Genomic DNA, 21,718 nt, shown 5'->3' with positions numbered 1-21,718 from the left:
GTTCCTTCTGAAGCAACACTCCTTGGTGGATTGAAGCCTCTGCAATTTTCAAAGCTGGTCTAGAGGCTGCAACCATGCTTTGCACAGGAAAGGTAGCCTTGGTCTTAGAACTCAGGCCAGCCCCAAGCCTGCTCTACATTTCCCTGCATTCTGCCAACTTCTTTTGAAGCTCCTCAATCTGTTTCTCTAGCCTGTCTGCAGTGGCCTTGGCTTCCTTATACCCCGCAAACATCTGATCCAGTTCTGCCTTCTGTTTCGCGTAATAAGCCAAGTTGGCTTCATGAGTTGCTTTGCAGAACTCAGAGGTCTTGAAGGTGGGCTTCAGATCCTCATAACGGCCATAGAGGTTGAGCTCATCTCTTGCCAAGCCAAGGCTCATCTCAAGTATAGGCTTGGGAGCCATGTTCTGTCTGTGCAGAAGGTCCAGGTCCTTCATCAATTGATCAACAGCCTCCTTGTCCTCAACCAGTTCCAGCTTAGAAGATTGCCAGATCTTTAGCCTCTCTATGGCCTCCTCCACTGCCTTGGACTTTACCTTGCTTGGAGTGGAGCTAAGTTTTTCCAGTTTATCCAGCTGAGCATCCAGATCCATAGCTTCAAACTCTGTCAATTCTGGATCAGCAAAGGAGGCCGTGATGGATGAACCTGGAAGAGAATGGATGGGCATCTGCAAAATAAGCTCAAGTCAGTCTTTCAAAAATGAGTCAGAACAAGAAAAGAAAAAAGGACTAAGGTACAAGAATACTCACAGCAACGATTGGATGCTTTAGAGGGCTGGTCACCACTGTCAAGGTCCCAGCAGTTCTGGGCACTTCAACCTGCAAAGACTGATAGTCAGAAAAGCAAAAACGGGACAGAACTATAGAAGGCAGGCGGAGGTGGAGTAAGAGTAGAAAGTTACCACAAGATCGGGAACATCAGTAGCTACCTCAACTTCAGCTTCTGGGACAGCAACAGGAAGTTCTGCCTGTTCCACAGGTTCTGAAGCTTACGGTTCTGCCTGCACCACAGGCACTTGAACTAAAGCAGAGTGTTCTGCCTCCAAATCATCAAAAAAGGCCAGTTCTGAGCTTGTGGGTTTAGCCCTCTGAGCCTTCTCTTGCTGTTTGGCCAAGGCAATACTTTCTGCTATCACCTTAGTAGGAATTTCCTCCTACAAATAAGCAGAAATCAGAAACAGAAGATATACAAAGACAGAAATTGCTGGTACAGCCAAAAAACAAGACTAACCTCCTCTTCCATCTCTTTCGTCTTCTCTTGAGCTTCTTCGTTTTCTTCTCCTTGCTCCTTCTCCTGCTCCACAACTTCAAAAGCCTCCCTAAGTTCTTCATCTGTGCCAGAAGTGGTTGTGGGAGCTGCTGTAGGTTCTTCTGTGGCCACATACTCCACCACACTCCTCTTTCTAAGTCTTTTGGACTTAGTAGTAGGAGGAGGAGGATGATTTTCAACTACACAGAATAGTGAAATAAAGGTTAGAAGAATGGGCAAAATAGAACAGATTCAAGGAAATAGTTGGAAATGTCAGAATCTTAGCAGAAATGTCAGGCAGGACAGCACTGTCTTTAGCAGGAGCAGTTTCTTTCTTCTTCTTTCTGGCAGAAGGAGTAGCCTCAATAGGAGGTTGTTCTGCTAGGGTTTCATCCTCCTCATCTCCAGAAGGAAGCTCCAAATCCCCAGCAATAATGACAGAAGTCACTACACAGGAAATAGACAGAGTCAGAAATCAATCCAGCAGAAAAATAATAGAAAGAATAGAACAATAAAAAAAAACTTACTAATGACTTCTCCAGCCTGGACAGACTGTCCACCGATGTTCCTTGTCAAAGAAGGGTCTGATGCAGACAGAACAAAAATATTAAGCATCATCACAAAGGGCAGAATGAGCAAAACAAAGACAAAATTGAAAGTCTACCTTCTATGACTTGAGCATTAATGTCCTTGATGGTCTGCACCATGAATTTGTGAGTTTCCATTCCTGCATGAACAACCTAGGAGTCCCAGCCATCAAAAAGGATTTTCAGTGCAGTACTGGAGGCAGGAAGACCTTGGAATCTAGCTTTTCACCAAGCGTCAAACTCGGTAGAACTGCAGGAATTAGGCTCCCAGGATGGATAGAGGGCATCTGCACTATTGTTTATCTTGTTCACCGCACACCTAGCATCCTTGTGCACTTCCAAGCTATCTAAGTCCTTCCAAGAAGTAGCTCGATTGCAGCACCTGTAAGATTTGAGTGGAACAAGCTGAGGGCAGCCAAGCTGTCTTGCGCAGAAGTTGGGATGGTATGCTTCTGCCCCTAGATGATAATTTGGAGGCTTCCCAACTCCATGAGGCAGATCTCTTGGCAGGGTGACGCTCAGGAACTTCTTCCTGAAATCAATTCTGGCGGCCTCCTCTTCTGGCTCCTTCTCGAACAGCCAGTATCCAGGCTGGAACCAAAGATAGGTCCTTCTAATCACCACCTGCCACTAAGCTACTGACCTCTTCGTATTTAGAGGAAGAGCCAAGACTTGATTTTCAGGCAGAACTATGTCTGGAAACCTCAACTTAGGGAAATACACCTGCAGCCAGATCTGGATCATACAGAATGCGCCGAGAGCAGACAGGTTCAGTGGATTCTCCAAAGTGGCAATGTGCAGATTCTTGAATAAGTGCGCCAGAACTGTAGGCCCAAGCCCGACATCCGTATGGTTGTGCAGTGCTTCTGCCAGGTGCCTATATTCGAGCAATACTGCCGAAGAACGGTTCGAAAATATAAATTTGTTCAGCCAGAATAGAAGGAATAGCATGTGCGGCTGATCCTCGTCCTTCTCAGCACTAAACTTCTTCAAATAGTTGGAGAATGAGCAGTTTTGGTTGATTATGGTTGAAGAGACAATAAAAGGCTTTGTTAGTCTCTCCTGCTTCTTTCTCCTGTGACAGTCTCCCACTGCGTCTACAGGTCTTCCATAGAGCTTGAACCTAAAAACCTGAGCCATATCCAGTAAAGTTGGAGCCATAGGGCTCACACGAAAATCAAAGGTGTTGCTGGCGAAGTTCCAGAAGCAGAGGGCAGCAGCCAGAAGATTTTCGTCTCTATTGATAGATTGCTTGGACAAAAGAATTGCATCATAGATGCCAGCCTCTTCCAGTGAGCCACATACCGTGGGAGAAGTCTGTCAATCCAGTCTGCCCACTTTCCTGGACTCACTAGATGGGAACAAGCGGCTCAGGTTCTTGCTGACCTAGGTGTAAGAGGCCAGGGCAGAAGAACTCTCGAAACATAGGGGAGCTTCAGCGTCGTTTTTGAACAGTTTTGCCATCTCGGTAGGGACAGAACCAAACCAGTGAGGACCCAAAACTAGGGTATTCTCAACTAGGTGGAGGACATTCTCGTCCAGATTTTTCTTGGCAAAAGGGTGGAGCTTGCTTTTGACCTCTATCGCGTGATTGTCAACCTTAGTCCCAGTGACGTAATTTGGCAGAACTGAAGAAGACAAACCCTGGGCACGAGTTTTTGGAGAAGACATTTTACAGGGATTGCGAATTAAGACAAATGAAGGATTAAAGTCTGAGCAAAGAGAAAGGTAGGAACTTTGAAGAACACTGGAAAGGGCAAGGTTTGAGAAGCTAGGTTTTCGAATGAACAGGACTATGAGTTTGAATCTCTTTTAAAAAGTTCAGAAATGTGGGAAGAAGAAGAAGACTAAGCGTCATCTGTCGTTGAGCTAAGCTAGTAGCTAGCTTGTAACTACCCAGTTACCCACGAACTCTAGCTCAATTGACAAGACGTGGCAGACGTGGGTTAGCAGAAACGGAAGAAAGTGGCGCGCAACATTAATTGGCCAATTGATTCAATCTGAACCATTAAAAAGTTTAAAAAAACATTTCTGAAACAATTCAGATCCAAGAGGGCGTTGTTTGGGCCAAAATCTGGCGCACCCAGCCAAACACTAAAAGAGCCTAGAATAACAAAAGGCCACCAAGCCCACATCAAAACATAACAAAACCTGGGCCTCAGAAAAAACAGAAAGAAAGAAATCAGCCCATAGCTCCGGAAATTCAGACTGGGCCTGGCATGATAGAAAAAGAAGGAGAACCCAAGACCAAATCAAAGGGCCCATGATTTTTACAAAATGGCAAATCAACCACTGAAGCTGATCAAAAGAAAGCAAAAATCCTTTTTGAAAAAAAACCCTATTTTCATAAATCACATGGCTACCTGACTTAGAAAAAGTCAACAATTCCAACTATCATAGAAGAAGTGATTGGGAATTAAATGAAAGCAGGACATTAGCAAAAGACTTCTCTGAAACCTTGGGGCTAAAAGATCATAATCCTTTTTTATACAATTCTACGTTAGAGAATGTGATCCGTCCGAGAGATAAGCAGGCTATGTTCTCAAAAAGAGATAAGAAGGAAGACAGGGAGTTGTTCAAACTGGAAAAGCAAACTAACCATCACGGTTGAGCTCTCACAAGGGGCAGTTGGGAATTAAAGAGGGGTTAGGTTTTCTTTTCAAAAACAGAGAAGTGATTGCCTTAAGAACTGACCATTGAGAGCTTATCTGCCAGAATTGATAAAACCCTTTCTTCTTTGCATTTAAAAAATGAAAGATCTTTTGAGAATTTTGCCGCCCATTATTAAAAGAAAGAAACCCTACTACAAAGCATTTCTTATAAATATAAGAGGAGGTGAACAAGGCACAGACACTCAATTCAACAATCAACCAACAATCAAAAATCAAGCAAAAGCAAAAACTCAAATGATCACTTGAACCTTCAAAACAAACTGAAGCAACTAAAAGCTCAGTTGATCCACAAAAGAAGCCAGCTATAGATCAGAACTTCCAAGTTCATACTTAAAGAAATAAGTCATTCAAATCGAGAATTCTCTCGTTACAAATTTGGTTCAGCAAAAGCCAAGATAAGCAGAGTTTGAGTTTTTACAAATATGAAAACCTCAACAAATTTATGGAGAGCCCTAATCAAGCAGAACAGGTACTACAGTGCAGTTCTAGCTCAGTAAGTCCTCAAATCCAGCCACTTCGGCCCCTTCAGACTGAAAAGGCCGCAGTTCTGCCCATTCAGAAGTCTCCCAAGGCTTGAAATAAATTAAAAGCTCTGCCAAAATTAAACTTTGGTATCAATTTACAGCTGAAGCTAAGCATTTGAAGTTGTTGACAGTTCAGTCCAGCACAGACATACCCAGTCCAACCCGGATCAGCGACTTCTATCCAGGCAGAAATGGAATTCCAGCTTTCTTTCTGTCTTTCTAGAGTTGATTCTTTCCTTTCTAGTTTTGTAAAGGGCAGTTTTGCCCAAAAACAACCCACTTTATTATCATTTATTATGGCCATAACTACCATCTTGTACTTAGATAAATTATGAAGTCCTCACAACTCTGAGGCAGGAAAATAACTTACTTGGGAGATATTCCTCAGCCAAATTCATAATCGCTTGTTTAGAAATCAGTAACTTGGGGCGCAAATTATCTGTTTGAAAGAAGTCTGCTAGGGTTTTCATTACTAGCAGTGGCACGCTCACACACTAAAGAAAGCCAACTTATTGACCAGTCAATGGTTTTCAAGACAGTAGGGAACTTTACCCTTCCGTCATAGGAGCAAACTTAAAACAGGTGAACACCTTGTAAAGAGAGTATTTGACTGAATAGACCTCTACATAAGTAATTGCAGCCAAAGGTAGATCTTTCCTAAGTTGAAACTGTAGCCTCCTTCAGGTTGTGGTTAAATTGCTGAGCTACCATTGTGCAACTTTTCACAGCCAGCCTCATCCTTTTGGGATGGGAAATTGGCTAAGATGTAAGGGAGACAACCAATTGGCTCAGTGTTGTGGATCCAAAACGATCTCCCTCACAAATCCTATATTTTCTACATCGTAAACGTCAACATTATAATTCAGTAAAAGTGAAAAAAGAGCGAGCGGGCAAATAGAAAATATTGTATTATTAGACAGTTTGACATGTTATATTAATACAGTTTTATCACTAGAAGATTAATTACCTTAATATTTACTGAGAAGCTACTGATTATATCAGGAATAGATGCATTGACTTGTTGAATAGTCAAGTTAGCAAAGAACCCTTCTCGAAGGTCATTCTGGCCAATGTCAAATGTGTACAAGGATTTGGAAAAATAATCCTCCTTGGGCATCAAACAAAGACGAATATCTTATGCCAATGGCAGACATGCTAGTGGATGGAGCTGCTCATAACCAGATGCTATCTTTCATGGACGGCAATGCAGGTTATAACCAGATTATGATGGCAGAACAAGACATCCACAAGACAGCCTTTATGTGCCTAGAACATATAGGTGCTTTCGAATATACTGTAATGCCCTTCGGTTTGAGAAATGCGGGGGCCACTTACCAAAGGGCAATGAATTCCATTTTTCATGATATGATAGGACATTCCTTGGAAGTATATATAGACGACGTAGTGATTAAATCCCCCGAGGAAGGAAACCACGTAGCAAGCTTGAGAAAGGCATTCCTAAGAATGAGGCAGCACAAACTAAAAATGAACCCAAAAAATGTGTTTTTGGAGTCCAAGCAGGAAATTTCTTAGGATTCTTGGTCCACCAGAGAGGTATAGAGGTTGACAGAAATAAAGCAAATATTCCCCCTACATGCATATTGAACAAAGCTCCAGTCACAAAGTTTTGGCTTGAAAATAATGTGTCACCCTAATAATTAATAAATTGTAGAGCTTTAGTAATTTTTCTTGCCTCGATGCCTAATAAGTTGTGATCTGTTTTTCAGTTAAAGGAACTGCGAGCCGAGTATTGAATAGTGAGGGTGAAGGGACTATATCCACCAGGAGCTGGTAAAATGCGATTTGGCAATCGGATGGTCGAAGATCCAGTGCCAAAATTTGCACCGTGTGAGAAGTTGGCCCCAAGTGAATCCAGATAGGCGCTTAGAAAAGGTTTTACTTATTTATTTATTTATTTTTATACAAATTATATTGGGAGAAGGGAATTTTATCTCTTGTGATTGGCAATGGATCTCTCGCTGGGCCAATAGGGCCGCTGACGCCGTTTCGGCTAATGCTAGAGGACGAAGTGAGATAAAGTTTGGCTTGATAGACCTCCTTCTTCCCACGTGTTTGTTCTTCAATCGGATGGTCTGCCTCGCCCCCCATGTTATTCTCCTTCTTTTGGCTAGAGGCTGACTTGCTCCTTTGGTGACGTCCTAGTTTGTGGCCTTCTAGTTTCTGTTACTTTCTGCTTTCTTTTCCTCTAGCCTGTCTATGTGGGTTTTTTTTTTTTTTTTTCTGCTTGCTCCTGGGTGGGTCTGTCCCCTAGGCCGCTATCTTTTTCTTTCCTTATTTCTGTTCCTTTTGGGTTGTTTTCCCTTCAATGAAGTTTCCCTTTTGACCCAAAAACAAAAAAAACAAAAAAAGGTTGCCTTGCCCAACTGAGAAATGTGGAGGGCAACAACCCACTCTTCCTCCCAGAAGAAGAAAAAGAAGAAGAAGAAGAAGAAGAAGACGATGACTTGCAAATAAGGGAGATGAAGTTTATTACTATTACATCGATGAGAGAATTAAGAAAGCAAATGTGATACGTCGAAAAGAAGATGGTGGAAGAAGAAGAAGAAGAGAAGACTTGGAAATAAGGGAGATGGAGTTTATTACTAATACATCAATGAGAGAATTAAGAAAGAAAATGTGAGACGTAGAAAAGAAAATGGTGGAAGAAGAAGAAGAGAAGACTTGGAAATAAGGGTGATGGAGTTTATTACTATTACATCAATGAGAGAATTAAGAAAGCAAATGTGAGACGTAGAAAAGAAAATGGTGAAGTGTTGAAGCAATTGGAAGGATGAAAAGTGGGACTCTTGTTCTAAGTTATTTTTATCAAGTGCTGAAGCAACTAGAGAATGATTTATGAACTTTTTGAGGCATAAGAAAATCAAAAGAAGAACTTTGAAATCAAGATTTTCGGATTTTGGTCTAGGGAGTCCATTATAGATGCTCTAAGCACATCCACAATGGGATCCCTAAACCACCTCCTTCAACAAATTTTAGGGAGGAATTGAAAAAATACAATTCCAGCCATGCTCCCTATCCACCCCTTAAAATAGGGAGACCTTTAGGAGCTCCTAAATCTGAAGAGAGAGAAAGGACTCCTGGTGGCTCCCTATAATTTAATGCTGCTTTATTTAATGAGTATTTCAAACCTTTAGTTAATGCAAATGATTTTTTATATTATTTTTTAATGGAGATTGACCAATTAGGAAAAGAGTTATAGCATTTATGACTCCCTAAACTAGAGAGCAAGATTGGAGTTTAAATTTTATAGAGAGCTCCTAAAATAACTTCAATATGTTTTCAGCTCAAAATTAACTGAAAAATAGAGAGTATGATTGTGGATGCTCTAAGACTTTAAGTTCCCAATGTGAGATTCACAGTCTCAACACAATGCTTTTTGTTAACCAAATTCTACCCAAAATGTCGAATATATTAAATCATATTAATTATGAGACTTTGTCGAATCAGTTTGCATTGTTAGTTGGAACTTTGATTAAACACACTAAATCAAAATAATGTTCGAATTCAAAGAGAAGTATTGAACCTCATAAATAAGAGAAAGAAAAATGATAACTAAAAAACAGGATGGTCAACACAAGGTGGTATATAAATGTAGTATGACTAGCATTACTCTTTTATTAAAAACCAAGTATAGAAGCCTTTATTGGATTTACATAAGTGGAAGTGGAAGAGTTAAACCAACTGAGTTATACCTCACTTGCTTTATTGGGTATTCTAAATTACCACCTAAACGGCTCAAGGGACCTGCAGTTACAAAGGTACACACACAATTATTCCAATACAAAATAATTTCCACCTGCATGCATCTGTCTGTACGTATTTAATTTTTTGATTTATTTAATTATTAGGCCAAGTACTCTTGTGACATGCTTGTTTAAAAGCAAGGGGTGGATCAGAAAATGCTCCAGTTGAAATTTTATCAGAAATAAACTTGGCAGCTGCCTCAGTATAATGAGTGCCATCCCAATTCACTCTCACCGAAGGATCTTTGCATGAGCCAACAAATATTTGGCTTCCATTAACTCTAGCTGTTCCTCCACAACTAGAACTACTGTTATAGTTGTACTTGCCACCATACCCACAACAAGCAACAAGTGGGAGCTCAAACCCTGAAACATTTGCAACCAATTTAATATAGAGTGAAAATACATTTCATTCATGAAATTTCTTTGTATATGCTTTCCGTTTTAATAATGCTTAAGAGATCACATTTTTAAATCACATTAGTGAGTTACATTATGTGACAGGTGATATACTTATCAGTCCAATGAAGTCATTTGAAATTACGTAGGTAAGCAAAAACAAAAAACAAAAAAAACTGCAAACTTTATATAGGTATGTTTTGTGAATATCATAAGGTTGAGTGGCTTACCATATTTTTGGGGTTCCTTGAAAAGAGAGTATTTAACTGAATAGACGTCCACATAAGTAATTGCAGCCAAAGGTAGATCTTTCCTAAGTTGAACTGTGGCTTCCTTCAGCTTCTGGTTAAAATGCTGAGCTACTTCATTATATGACTTTGCACAGCCAGCCTCATCCTTTTGAGCTGGGAAATTGGCTAAGATGGTAGGGAGACAGCCAATTGGCCCAGTGTTGTGGATCCAAAATGATCTCGCTCCCAAATCGTATATTTTCTACATCATCACAGCAATCACCACATTAACATCATAATTCACCAATTTGAAAATTTAAAAAACAGCCAGCAGAAAAATTAAAATATATTCTCTTACTAGACAGTCTGACATGTTCTTTGAAGACAAATTCACTATTTATACCTAATATAGGGATCCAAATTATTTAAAAAAACTCACATGAAATGGACATTAGAAACACACCCAAAGCCCATTTACAACATAACAAAGAGGCTTCGAACTTTCTATAAATTACAAAACCGCCATCAATTTCTTAAAATAAGCCCAACTCCAAAACCTCATTAAAAATAATCCAAAACACTCAATAGAATATCAAAGTAATTTAATAATTAAAATTAAATTCAATAGGATCAACTGTCATTTTTTTTGTTTTTTTGTTTTTGGGGTAATTATAAAATTAAATACGGTATGGTTTATTTATATCACTAATGTTAAGAATTGGTAGGGACTGATAACTAAACAGTCCTGATCTCTTGGACTACAGGGGTCCAAGAGATTGGTGGTCACTCACCGTTGGATGTAAATTCAACGGTTCACTCACTTTTGCACTCCTTTTAAGAAACTTTTTTGAACCATTGGATTAATATCCAACGGTGGGTGACCACAATCTCTTGGACTATAGGGGTCCAAGAGATTTATGGTCACTCACCGTTGGATGTAAATTCAACGGTTCACTCACTTTTGCACTCCTTTTAAGAAACTTTTTTGAACCATTGGATTAATATCCAACGGTGGGTGACCACAATCTCTTGGACTCCTGTGGTCCAAGAGATCGGGACTGTATAACTAAATATTTGAATGTATGACGCCGATAATAGAGACACGACAAACTGTTGAACATGGGATTGATACAATGAGTTGGGACCTCGTTGAGTATTGACCAAGACTCTTGGCTGATCCGCAACTTTATCACCTGGAAGATTAATCACCTTAATATTTGCCGAGAACCCACTGATTATATCAGGAACAGATGCATTGACTTGTTGAACAGTCAAGTTATCAGAGAACCCTTCTGCTAGGTCATTCTGGCCAATGTCAAATGTGTATAAAGCTTTGGAAAAATTCGACTCCTTGGGCATCAAACTTGCAAATATTCCCCCTATATACAAATTAAATGAAGCTCCAGTCACAAAGTTTTTTGGCTTGAAAATAATTTGTTACCCTAATAAGTAATAAATAATTAGATTTTCACCTTGATGCCTGATGAGTTGTGATATGGATTTTAGTTGCAAGAACTGCATGTACTGAATATTGAGGTAGAAGGGACTAAATCCACCACCAGCTGGAAAAATGCGATCTGGCAATCTGATGGTGGAGCCTCCAGTGGCAAAATTTGCACCATACGAGAAGTTGCTCCCAAGGGAATTCAGATATGCGCTTAGAAAGGGGTGACCAAGACTCTTTGCTGAACCACAAGTTCTATTAGACAAGAATTTTGGAAAAATGCATGTGGAAAAGGAAAAAAACTTATCATTTAGTACAAAGTACTGATGCAAATAGAGGTATTATGCCAACTCATGTCCATATTATGGGAAGGTTTTTATTTTTTATTTTTTATTTTTTATACACACCGTGTCAAGTATTTCGAACCTAGAACCACCAGCCTGCAAATCACGACTCTTTCCACAAGCTATATGTTCTCTTCATCCAATATTATTTGATATATATAAAACTTACTGCGGAAAATTATCAAGATAAATGAGTGTCCAAAAAGCTTCTTAGGCCTACCGTGCACTTTAGTCCTTGTGTACAGCGTTTGAAAACAATTTGGAAAACAAAAGCAATTTTTCCACCATTTATACATGTTTGAATTGTCAGCCATAAGAATAAGATGAGAATTAATTTACCGTTTGGATGAAGGAATTGAAATTTACATGGAATTCTAAAATGACGGAATTTAGATTTCTATCATTTCAATTTCTGACAACTGAAAATTTCAGTGTTTGGATTTATGTATGTCGAATTTTGTAAATAATACTGTGGAAATTGTGAAATGACGCTTATTTAAATGAAAATTAGACTCGGGAATTTGATGCACCAATTTCCACGACTTTTCCGCATGTCATTTAATAAATTCCGTGCTTAAGTTGCCAAACAAAGGAATTGTCAATTTCTCCTCTTAAATTTCCGACTTTTAGTTAAATTCCGAATTATTTTTCCTCATCCAAACAGACCAAAGCATATACTATTATTACCTTTTCCCAAATAAATTTTTAAAAAATAACCAAAAACCACAAATGCATACCAAGAAAATCGATTATGAGCCTGCCATCTGAGAATCTTCCAACCGGCATATGAAAATAGGTCTCCCCATAAGGTGGTGGTAGTGGAAGAAAGGATGCATATGCACCAGTATCTGAATTTGAATCTCCAAAGTTAAAGATGGCTGGAAACTCACAGTCTTCCAAAGCCAAGGCAGGGCTCAAAGTGGTGATATGCGACAAAAGCATACATGAGCAAAATAGAGAAACGATAGCTTTGATAGGAATTGTAGGAGAGTCCATGGTGGAGAAAGTAAATATATACCACAAAGATGTTGCAGATGAGAAGTGATAAATTATCCAAGAGTATGTTCGTTTTATAGTGCAAGGAAAAGGTGGAATTTTCGACTGCATTTGTAGAAAGCCAGAAATGCTAAGTTGCGTAAGTTTTCAACCATCTAGAAATCTAGCTAGCTGGGATGCCTTGCCCAACCTGGAAAAGCTGTGCGTTTTTCAAATGTAAATAATGTCTGTAAGATGCAATTTGTAAGATACGACATCGAGAGATGTCATCTATGTGACTCCCTCCTCTATACAACAGCTCCTCACAATAGACCATATGGTGATAGTCAAATGCAGTAGTCTCTTATGTGGTTCTTGTTGTTGCACTAAAAAGAAGTCAGCAGTAGTTATCTTCTATTTTGGTGAGTAAAGCCTATAGTAACACTGCAATTACGAATTTAGCTTTATTGTCAAATTCAAATCCCTCCAACCCCAAGTTGTCATAGTTGATATGATCACGTAATCTCCCACGGTCCATGTTGGCATGGGTTGATCAGATTTCCGATATTGATTGTAATTTGTTTCCTTTTATGACGAGTTATAGCTTGATGTAATACCTCGAAAATTCAAGGTGGATTTTCATATTTCAGTGAAAAATTAATATTATGGTGTAGAATGATAATGGGTATTTTATCAAGCGACTTTGGATTGAGACTATTGGATTAAGTGTGTTTAATTTCAAGTTGGACAAAAATGCCCTTACTTAACATTTTGTGAAATTTTCAAAGTATAAGAAATTGGAGCGAAAAAATTATGATTATGAGGTAGTACGATAGTAGTCGACTCAACAAACGCGTACGAAATAGTTTCTGAATTTTGGGCTAAAATGACCAAAATACCCTCTACATGTAAAAATTACCACAATGCCCTTGTAGGCATTTTTTTTATAAAAAAAAGAGAAAGAAGAGAAGAATCTGAAACGTGAAGGTCAACAGCCTACTCTTCCTCCCATTCTTTCCCCCTTGCCTCAAGCTTTCAAATCCACCATTATGAAAGGATGAGTCACCTAGCTTAAAGTTATGACTCACCTAGTTAAGGGATCTTCCCTAATGAAGCTGGTTTTTTTAGAGCTGAGAGAGGTGAGTTGTTGGCAGAATGGAGAAGATAATGAGAGAGAGAGAGAGAGAGAGAGAGAGAGAGAGAGAGAGAGAGAAGGGAGATGGAATTTATTACTTTTACATCCATGAGAGAATTAAGAAAACAAATGTGAGAGGTAGAAAAGAAAATGGTGGAGTGTTGAAGCAATTTGAAGGATGAAAGGTGGGACTCTGGTTTTAAGTTCATTTTTAATTATTGAGTTTTTGTGTAATTAATTGTTTGAGTGGATTTATAGTTATAACTGAGTTAGAGAATGATTTATGAACCTTTTGACGCACAAGAAAATCAAAAGAAGAATTATGAAATCAAGATTTTCGGATTTTGGGTGTGTTGATAAATTTTTGGGTTTGGGTGTTCACAATTAGATCCAAATCTTGTTTTTGGGAAGCTTAGGCCAAAGGTGTGATGTTGGAGTATGATTTCGAGGCTTAAGGATGGTATTTGAGGTGTATTGAAAGAGACTTTTGATAAAATTCTGAAACTTTGTATTTTTATGGAAATTTCAGTTCATGGGCCTTACTTTGGCTCCCGTGTTCCTTTGATCTGTGAAGTATTTTTGAAAGGTTTTGATGTTTTGAAAACTAGGAATAGCAAGGATCAAAACCCTTTTGATTTCATTGATTTTGGTTAAGTTTTGGGGGATCAAATATTAGAGTGAAGTTAGGTCTTGGGGGATCAAATTTTGGTTAAGTTTCACTGATTTTACACTTTCCTAGATGGATTAGATGATCAACTTGACAAGGCTAGAAGGGATGTACTCCAAATGAATTTGTTTCCTACAAAAAGTACAAACCGATCAGTCAGGACCGACACTTCCTTCTACTGACATTGCACCGCTTCATATACAGTAATATGCAAAGACAACCACCCAACCTGCGAACACCGCGAAGCCAAATACGGCTTCATGACTGCAGACTCAGACAAATGAAGGTTACATTGTGGCAATTCGAAACATACTCGTGAAACTTGTTCCAAGTTGAATGGCTATCCAAAATGGTGGGATGAACTCAAAGTCCCAAAGCAACGAGAAGCTACAAGTAGTGGTTTGGGTCGTGCCACCCTTGTAACTGCCGAAACCCAGTTATCTTTTGTTTCTCAGGTAGGATCTTCTAGTGCTTCGACACTTGATGATGGTTCTACGACCCTCAGCGACTCATGTAACCGTGGTTATGTTTTCCATACTTATGATAAGAATGATTCCACTGGTTGGATATTATTTCGGGTGCAACTGAGCATACGGCGTTTGATCCCAATGACTTTCTAAGTACCACCCAACCTAGACGAACGAGTATTGCTAATGCAAATCGAGTTACTTATCCTGGGACATAGGCGGGCACTGCTGCCCTCTCAGTTTCTCTCTCACTGTCTAATACTTTGCTTGTTCCATCTCTGTCGAAGAAATTGATGTTTATTGGTCAGGCTACTGAACAATTTAATTGGTATGCACTAAATAACCCGAGTTTTTGTTTTCTTCTTGATATTCTCACCAAGAATATCATTGGTCGTGGTACTAAGACAAAGGGGGATCTATTATGTGGATGACTTCAGTACTTGCAAAGCTAACAGTACGGGGCATCAATCTGATGGCAAACAATGGCAGATCTGGCTATGGCACCACCGTTTGGTGCATCCATATTTTAGTTATATGAAATGTCTGTTACCATATTTGTTTTCTAATTTTAGTGACTCAGACTTTAAATGTGAGTGATCGTGTGTCTTATCCTTTGAGTTTGAATGGAAGTAAATCGAAGTAATGTTCCAACAGAAGTATTGAACCTCAAAAACAAGAGAGAGAAAAATCATAACTAAGAAACTGGATAGTCAACTTTTAATTAAAAACCAAGTACTGGAGCCTTTATTTTTTCCGGGGTTCTAACTTACTACCTAAATGGCTCAGGGGACCTGCTGTTACAAGGGTACCACACAATTATTGCAGTACTTAATGATTGATTAATTTATGGGTTAGTCCAAACTCCTGTGACATGCTTGTTTGAAAGGAAGGGGTGGATCGGAAAAAGCTCCAGTTGAAATTTTATCAAAAACAATCTTGGCTGCTGCCTCAGTATAATGAATCCCATCCCAGTTCACTTTAACATAAGGACGTTTGCATGAGCCAGCAAATATTTGTCTTCCATTAACTGTAACTGTTCTTCCACAATCAAGAGTTCTACCGTTAAAGTTGTACTTGCCACCAGAGCCACAACAACCAACAAGTGGGAGCTCAAACCCTGAAAGATTTCCAAGCAATCAATACAAAGTGAAAATAAATTTCGTTCAAGGAATTTCTCTATGCATATGCTTTCCTTTTAAATAATACTTAAAAAATCATATTTTTAAGCAGCTTTATGTATACTTGATAAGTCCAACAACGTCACTTGCACGTAAGGAAACTGAAATGTTTCAACTTTTTGTCGGTGTGCTTGTGAAGGTCGAGTGGCTTACCATATTTTTTAGGTTCCTTGTAAAGAGAGTATTTGACTGAATAGACGTCTACATAAGTAATTGCAGCCAAACGTAGATCTTTCCTAAGTTGAACTGTAGCCTCCTTCAGGTTGTGGTTAAATTGCTGAGCTACTTCATTGTGCGACTTTGCACAGCCAGCCTCATCCTTTTGAGATGGGAAATTGGCTAAGATGTAAGGGAGACAGCCAATTGGCCCAGTGTTGTGGATCCAAAATGATCTCCCTCCCAAATCATATATTTTCTACATCGTAAACATCAACATTATAATTCAGTAAAAGTGAAAAAAGAGCGAGCGGGTAAATAGAAAATATTGTATTATTAGACGGCTTGACATGTTATATTAATACAGTTTTATCACTAAAAGATTAATTACCTTAATATTTGCTGAGAAGCTACTGATTATATCAGGAATAGATGCATTGACTTGTTGAATAGTCAAGTTAGCAAAGAACCCTTCTCCAAGGTCATTCTGGCCAATGTCAAATGTGTACAAGGCTTTGGAAAAATACTCCTCCTTGGGCATCAAACTTGCAAATATTCCCCCTACATGCATATTGAACAAAGCTCCAGTCACAAAGTTTTGGCTTGAAGATAATCAGTCACCCTAATAATTAATAAATTGTAGAGCTTCAGTAATGTTTTTTACCTCGATCCCTAATGAGTTGTGATCTGTTTTTTAGTTGCAAGAACTGCGAGTATTGAATAGTGAGGGTGAAGGGACTATATCCACCAGGAGCTGGTAAAATGCGATTTGGCAATCTGATGGTCGAAGATCCAGTGGCAAAATTTGCACCGTGCGAGAAGTTGGCCCCAAGTGAATCCAGATATGCACTTAGAAAGGGTTGACCAAGATTCTTTGCTACACCACAAGTTTTATCAGACGATCAATTTAAAGAGAAAAAAAGAAACAAAACAAACCCAGAGCAAAGAAAAGCAAGTTGCACCTTTGCAACCATGTGGGAAATAATTGGGATGATTTTTCCATTTAAATTTGTAAAAAGTTTGGTCATGGATATAGAGATTTTAAGTACTTAGGCAAAAAAATTTGATCGATTTAGGTCGATCATCAAGTCATGAAATTTGACAAACATGTGTAAAGATAATATCACGAATTGTGATTGGCATGTAAATAGGAATGGTTGTTTACAGAGAATGTGCCAAACATACACAGAAGAACAAAGATGAAATTTGAAAACATAAATATATAATACATTTTCCTTAAATAAACGTACCAAGAAAATCGATTATGAGCCTGCCATCCGAGATTCTTCCAGCCGGAATATGAAAATAGGTTTCTCCATAAGGTGGTGGTGATGGATAAATGGATGCAGCCAATCCACCAGTATCTGAATTTGAGTCTCCGAAGTTAAAGATTGCTGGAAATTCACACTCTTTTATAGCCAAGGCAGGCCTCAAAGCGGTGATATAATGTGACGAAAGCATATAAGAGCAAAATAGAGAAATGATAACTTTGATATTAATTCTGGGAGACTCCATAGTGGAGAAAAATAAAATACCAAGATGTGATGTATTGGAGATGAGAACTAAGAAAATCCTAAAATGTGACATCAAGAGTAGATATGTATGAGAGAAGTTGTGGTGTAGGGACTGCCGCATACAACGGCGACTCGAGGGGGGCTCCCTGCATGTGAGAGCTTGTTGTATGTGGCAATCTCTACGCAAGAATCACTGCATCTTGGGTCTGTTTTTATTTTTTTTTGTTGATTTGTACACATTAAATTGTGTAATATTTTTTATTTATTCAGCAAACTCTTATATGATTGAGTAATTTCAGATTCTCACAGTGGTTGTTACAAGTGTGTCTATGGCTCCAGATTTCCTAACATAATAATACTACGACAAATTTAAGCAAATCTGTAAATCCACCAAGTTGGCACCTCACCAACCTACTTTTCTCATTGGTACATTTTTTAAACCCAAAAAAGGAAAGAAGATCAACTCAGGCTTTTCCCATGTGTATTTAATGTCCAAAGACACGAACAAGGTTTAATTGTGGTGATATGCGACAGAAGCATATAAGAGAGAAACAGAGGTTTACTAGTAATTCTAGGAGACTCCATGGTGGAGAAAGCAAGTACCAGAAAAATTTTGCAGAAGAGAGGTGGAATCCGAGAGTATGTTTGTTGTATATATTTAAAAGAAATAAAATATTAATAAAAAATAATAATATCTGAAAGAAATAAAAATAATTAATTCTCTCTCTCTCTCTCTCTCTCTCTCTCTCTTGCAAAACACAAGGGAAGCAAAACCTAGCACGAAATCAGCTAGGAAGAAAAGCCCTCCACAAATATGGGGGAGATAACTCAGTTTAGTCGAATGGTGGGATGACACTAGGACGAAAGAAGGAAGAAAGGAGGCGAAGTGGCCTCCCCAACAACCCAACCCCCCTAAAAAAAAAATACACCTCTTTTTTTCATGTGAAACACTAAATCGAAGTAATGTTCTATCAGAAGTATTGACCTCAAAAATAAGAAGAAGAAAAATCAATGAAATTTTAATTAAAAACCAAGTACTGGAACCTTTATTTGTTATGGGATTCGAAATGACTACCTAAATGGCTCATGGGACCTGACCTGCAGTTACAAAGGTACCACACAATACGAAATAGTTTCCACCTGCATGCTTGTGTTTGCAGTACTTGATGATTGATTAATTTATGGGTTAGTCCAAACTCCTGTAACATGCTTGTTTCAAAGGAAGGGGTGGATCGGAAAATGCTCCAGTTGAAATTTTATCAAAAACAATCTTGGCAGCTGCCTCAGTATAATGAATCCCATCCCAGTTCACTTTAACATAAGGACGTATGCATGAGTCAGCAAATATTTGTCTTCCATTAACTGTAACTGTTCTTCCACATTCAACAGTTCTACCGTTATAGTTGTACTTGCAACCAAAGCCACAATAAGCAACAAGTGAAAAATTTATGATTCTGAGGTAGAACGAAAGTAGTGGACTCAACGAACACGTAGGAAATTGTTTCTGAATTTTGGGCTAAAATGATCAAAATACCCCAACATGTGAAAATTACCAAAATGCCCTTGTAGATATTAAAAAAATAATAATTTAAATAAATAAATATTTATAAAATTTATATATATAAAAAAAAAAAGAATCTGAAACGTGGAGGGCAACAGCCCACTCTTCCTCCCATTCTTTCCTCCTTGCCTCAAGCTTTCAAATCCACCATTATGAAAAGAAGAAGAAGAAGGTGGAGTTTATTACTATTACATCCATGGGAGAATTAAGAAAACAAAATGTGAGAGGTAGAAAAAAAAATGGTGGAGTGTTGAAGCAATTGGAATGATGAAAGGTGGGACTCTTGTTTTAAGTTCATTTTCAATTCTTGAGATTTTGTGAAATTAATTGTTTGAGTCGATTTATAGTTATAACTGAGTTAGAGACTACCTTTTGAGGCATAAGAAAATCAAAAGAAGAATTTTGAAATCAGGATTTTCGGATTTTGGGTCTGTTGATAAATTTTTGGGTTTGGGTGTTCACATTTTAGTTCCAAATCTTGTTTTTGGGAAGCTTAGGCCAAGGGTATGATGTTGGAGTATGATGTCGAGCCTTAAGGATGGTATTTGAGGTGTGTTGAAAAAGACTTGTGAGAAAATTCTGAAACTTTGTGTTTTTCTAGAAATTTCAATTCCCTGGCCTTCCTTTGGCTTCCATGTTCCTTTGATCTGTGAAGTATTTTTGAAAGATTTTGATGTTTTGGAAACTAGGAATAGTAACGGTCAAAATCCTTTTGATTTCACTAATTTTGGTTAAGTTTCACTGATTTTACACTTTCCTAGATGGATTAGATGATCGACTTGACAAGGCTTGCAGGGATGTACTCTAAATGAATCTATTTCCTACAAAAAGTACAAACTGATCGGTCGGGACCGACACCGCCTTCTACTGACATTGCACCGCTTCAAATACAGTCATATGCAAAGACAACCACCCAACCTGCGAACACCGCGAAGCCAAATATGGCTTCATGATTGAAGACTCAGACAAATGGAGGAGGTTGCACACATTGTGGCAGTCCGAAACATAGTTGAGACACTTGTTCCAAGTTGAATGAATATCCAAAATGGTGGGATGAACTCAAAGTCCAAAAGGAATGATAAGCTACAAGTAGTGGTTCGGGTTGTGCCACCCTTGTAATTGCCAAAACCCAGTTATCTTTTGTTCCTCGGGTAGGATCTTCTAGTGCTTTGACACTTGATTATGGTTCTACGACCCTCAGTGACTCATGTAACCGTGGTTATGTTTTCCATAGTTATGATAAGAATGATTCTACTGGCTGGATAATTATTTCGGGCACAACTGACCGTACGACGTTTGATCCCAATGATTTTCTAAGTACCACCCAACCTGGACGGACGAGTATTGCTAATGCAAATGGAGTTACTTATCCTGGGGCATGGGCGGGCACTCTTCCCCTTTCAGTTTCTTTCTCATTGTCTAATACATGGGTTACAATCAATGTATGAGACAATAGAAGATTGCCGCTCTTGACATTTACAATTGAGGTAAAATGTATATATATATATACACACAACAGACTATATAAAAAATCCTAGGACAAGGAACCCTTAGGATGACTCAGCAAATAAGAACAAGGAATATGCTTGTACTTGTGTTGAATATGCCTTTGTGACCGTTCGAGCACAACAGCTGTCATAGCATGGGTGTGTTAACCATTTTCTGGTTTTTGCTGGGTGTGATGATCATTTTGATCAACCATAGAGTTATGGCTAATATATACAACAGCTCCTCACAATGGACCATATGGTGAGAGTTAGTCAAATGCAGCAGTCTCTTATGTGGTTCTTGTTTTTGCACTAAAAAAAAGTCAGCAGTAGTTACCTTCTTTTTTGGTGAGTAAAGCCTATAGTAACGCTGAAATTACGAATTTAGCTTTATTGTCAAATTCAAATCCCTCCACCCACAAGTTGAGTCATAGTTAATATGATCAAGTAATTTCAAATTACCACGGTCCATGTTGGTGTGAGTTGACCAGATTTCTCATATTGATTGTAATTTGTTTGTTTTTCTAATTTTGATTTTCTATGTACTCTAAATAGAATTACGAGCTACAGCTTGATGTAATACTCTGAAAATTAAAGGTGGATTTCCATATTTCAGTAAAATTAATATTCTGGTGAATGATGATTATTAGTATTTTATCAAATGATTTTGTATTGAGACTATTGGATTAAGTGTGTTTAATTTCGAGTTGGACAAAAATGCCCTTAACATTTTGTGAATTTTTCAAAGGAAGTATAAGAAATTGGATTGAAAAAATTATGATTATTAGGTAGGACAATAGTAGTCGACTCAATGAACGTGCAGGAAATCTTTTTTGACGTTTGGAAAAAATGACCAAAATACCCCTCTATGTAAAAATTACCAAAATGCCCTTATAGGCTTTTTTTTTAAAAAAAGAGAGAAAGAAGAGAAGAATCTGAAACGTGGAGGGCAACAGCCCACTCTTCCTCCCAAAAGAAGAAGAAGAAGACGTCGACTTGGAAATAAGGGAGATGGAGTTTATTACTATTACATCGATGAGAGAATTAAGAAAGCAAATACGATACGTAGAAAAGAAAATTGTGGAAGAAGAAGAAGAGAAGACTTGGAAATAAGGGAGATGGAGTTTATTACTATAACATCAATGAGAGAATTAAGAAAGAAAATGTGAGACGTAGAAAAGAAAATGGTGGAAGAAGAAGAAGAGAAGACTTGGAAATAAGGGAGATGGAGTTTATTACTATTACATCAAGGAGAGAATTAAGAAAGCAAATGTGAAACGTAGAAAAGAAAATGGTGAAGTGTTGAAGTAATTGGAAGGATGAAAAGTGGGACTCTTGTTCTAAGTTCATTTTATCAAGTGTAGAA

General features: G+C 38.3%; 2 protein-coding genes across 2 annotated transcripts; both read right to left on the bottom strand.

Annotated features, from left to right (window-relative positions):
* Positions 8,795–12,369, bottom strand: LOC18793636 (esterase). The gene is made up of 5 exons (XM_007221783.2): positions 11,950–12,369; positions 10,897–11,109; positions 10,634–10,803; positions 9,425–9,686; positions 8,795–9,161 (listed from the first exon to the last, which is right to left on the bottom strand). Exons 1-5 carry the CDS (start codon positions 12,317–12,319, stop codon positions 8,890–8,892), a joined length of 1,287 nt encoding a protein of 428 aa, XP_007221845.2. The 5' UTR covers positions 12,320–12,369; the 3' UTR covers positions 8,795–8,889.
* Positions 15,308–17,305, bottom strand: LOC18793630 (esterase). The gene is made up of 5 exons (XM_007227232.2): positions 17,041–17,305; positions 16,455–16,667; positions 16,182–16,351; positions 15,788–16,049; positions 15,308–15,573 (listed from the first exon to the last, which is right to left on the bottom strand). Exons 1-5 carry the CDS (start codon positions 17,303–17,305, stop codon positions 15,308–15,310), a joined length of 1,176 nt encoding a protein of 391 aa, XP_007227294.2.

Source organism: Prunus persica, chromosome G1 (assembly GCF_000346465.2).
Source record: "Prunus persica cultivar Lovell chromosome G1, Prunus_persica_NCBIv2, whole genome shotgun sequence".
In the NCBI taxonomy this organism is placed as follows: domain Eukaryota; kingdom Viridiplantae; phylum Streptophyta; class Magnoliopsida; order Rosales; family Rosaceae; genus Prunus; species Prunus persica.
This window is presented reverse-complemented; position numbering and strand designations above follow the sequence as displayed.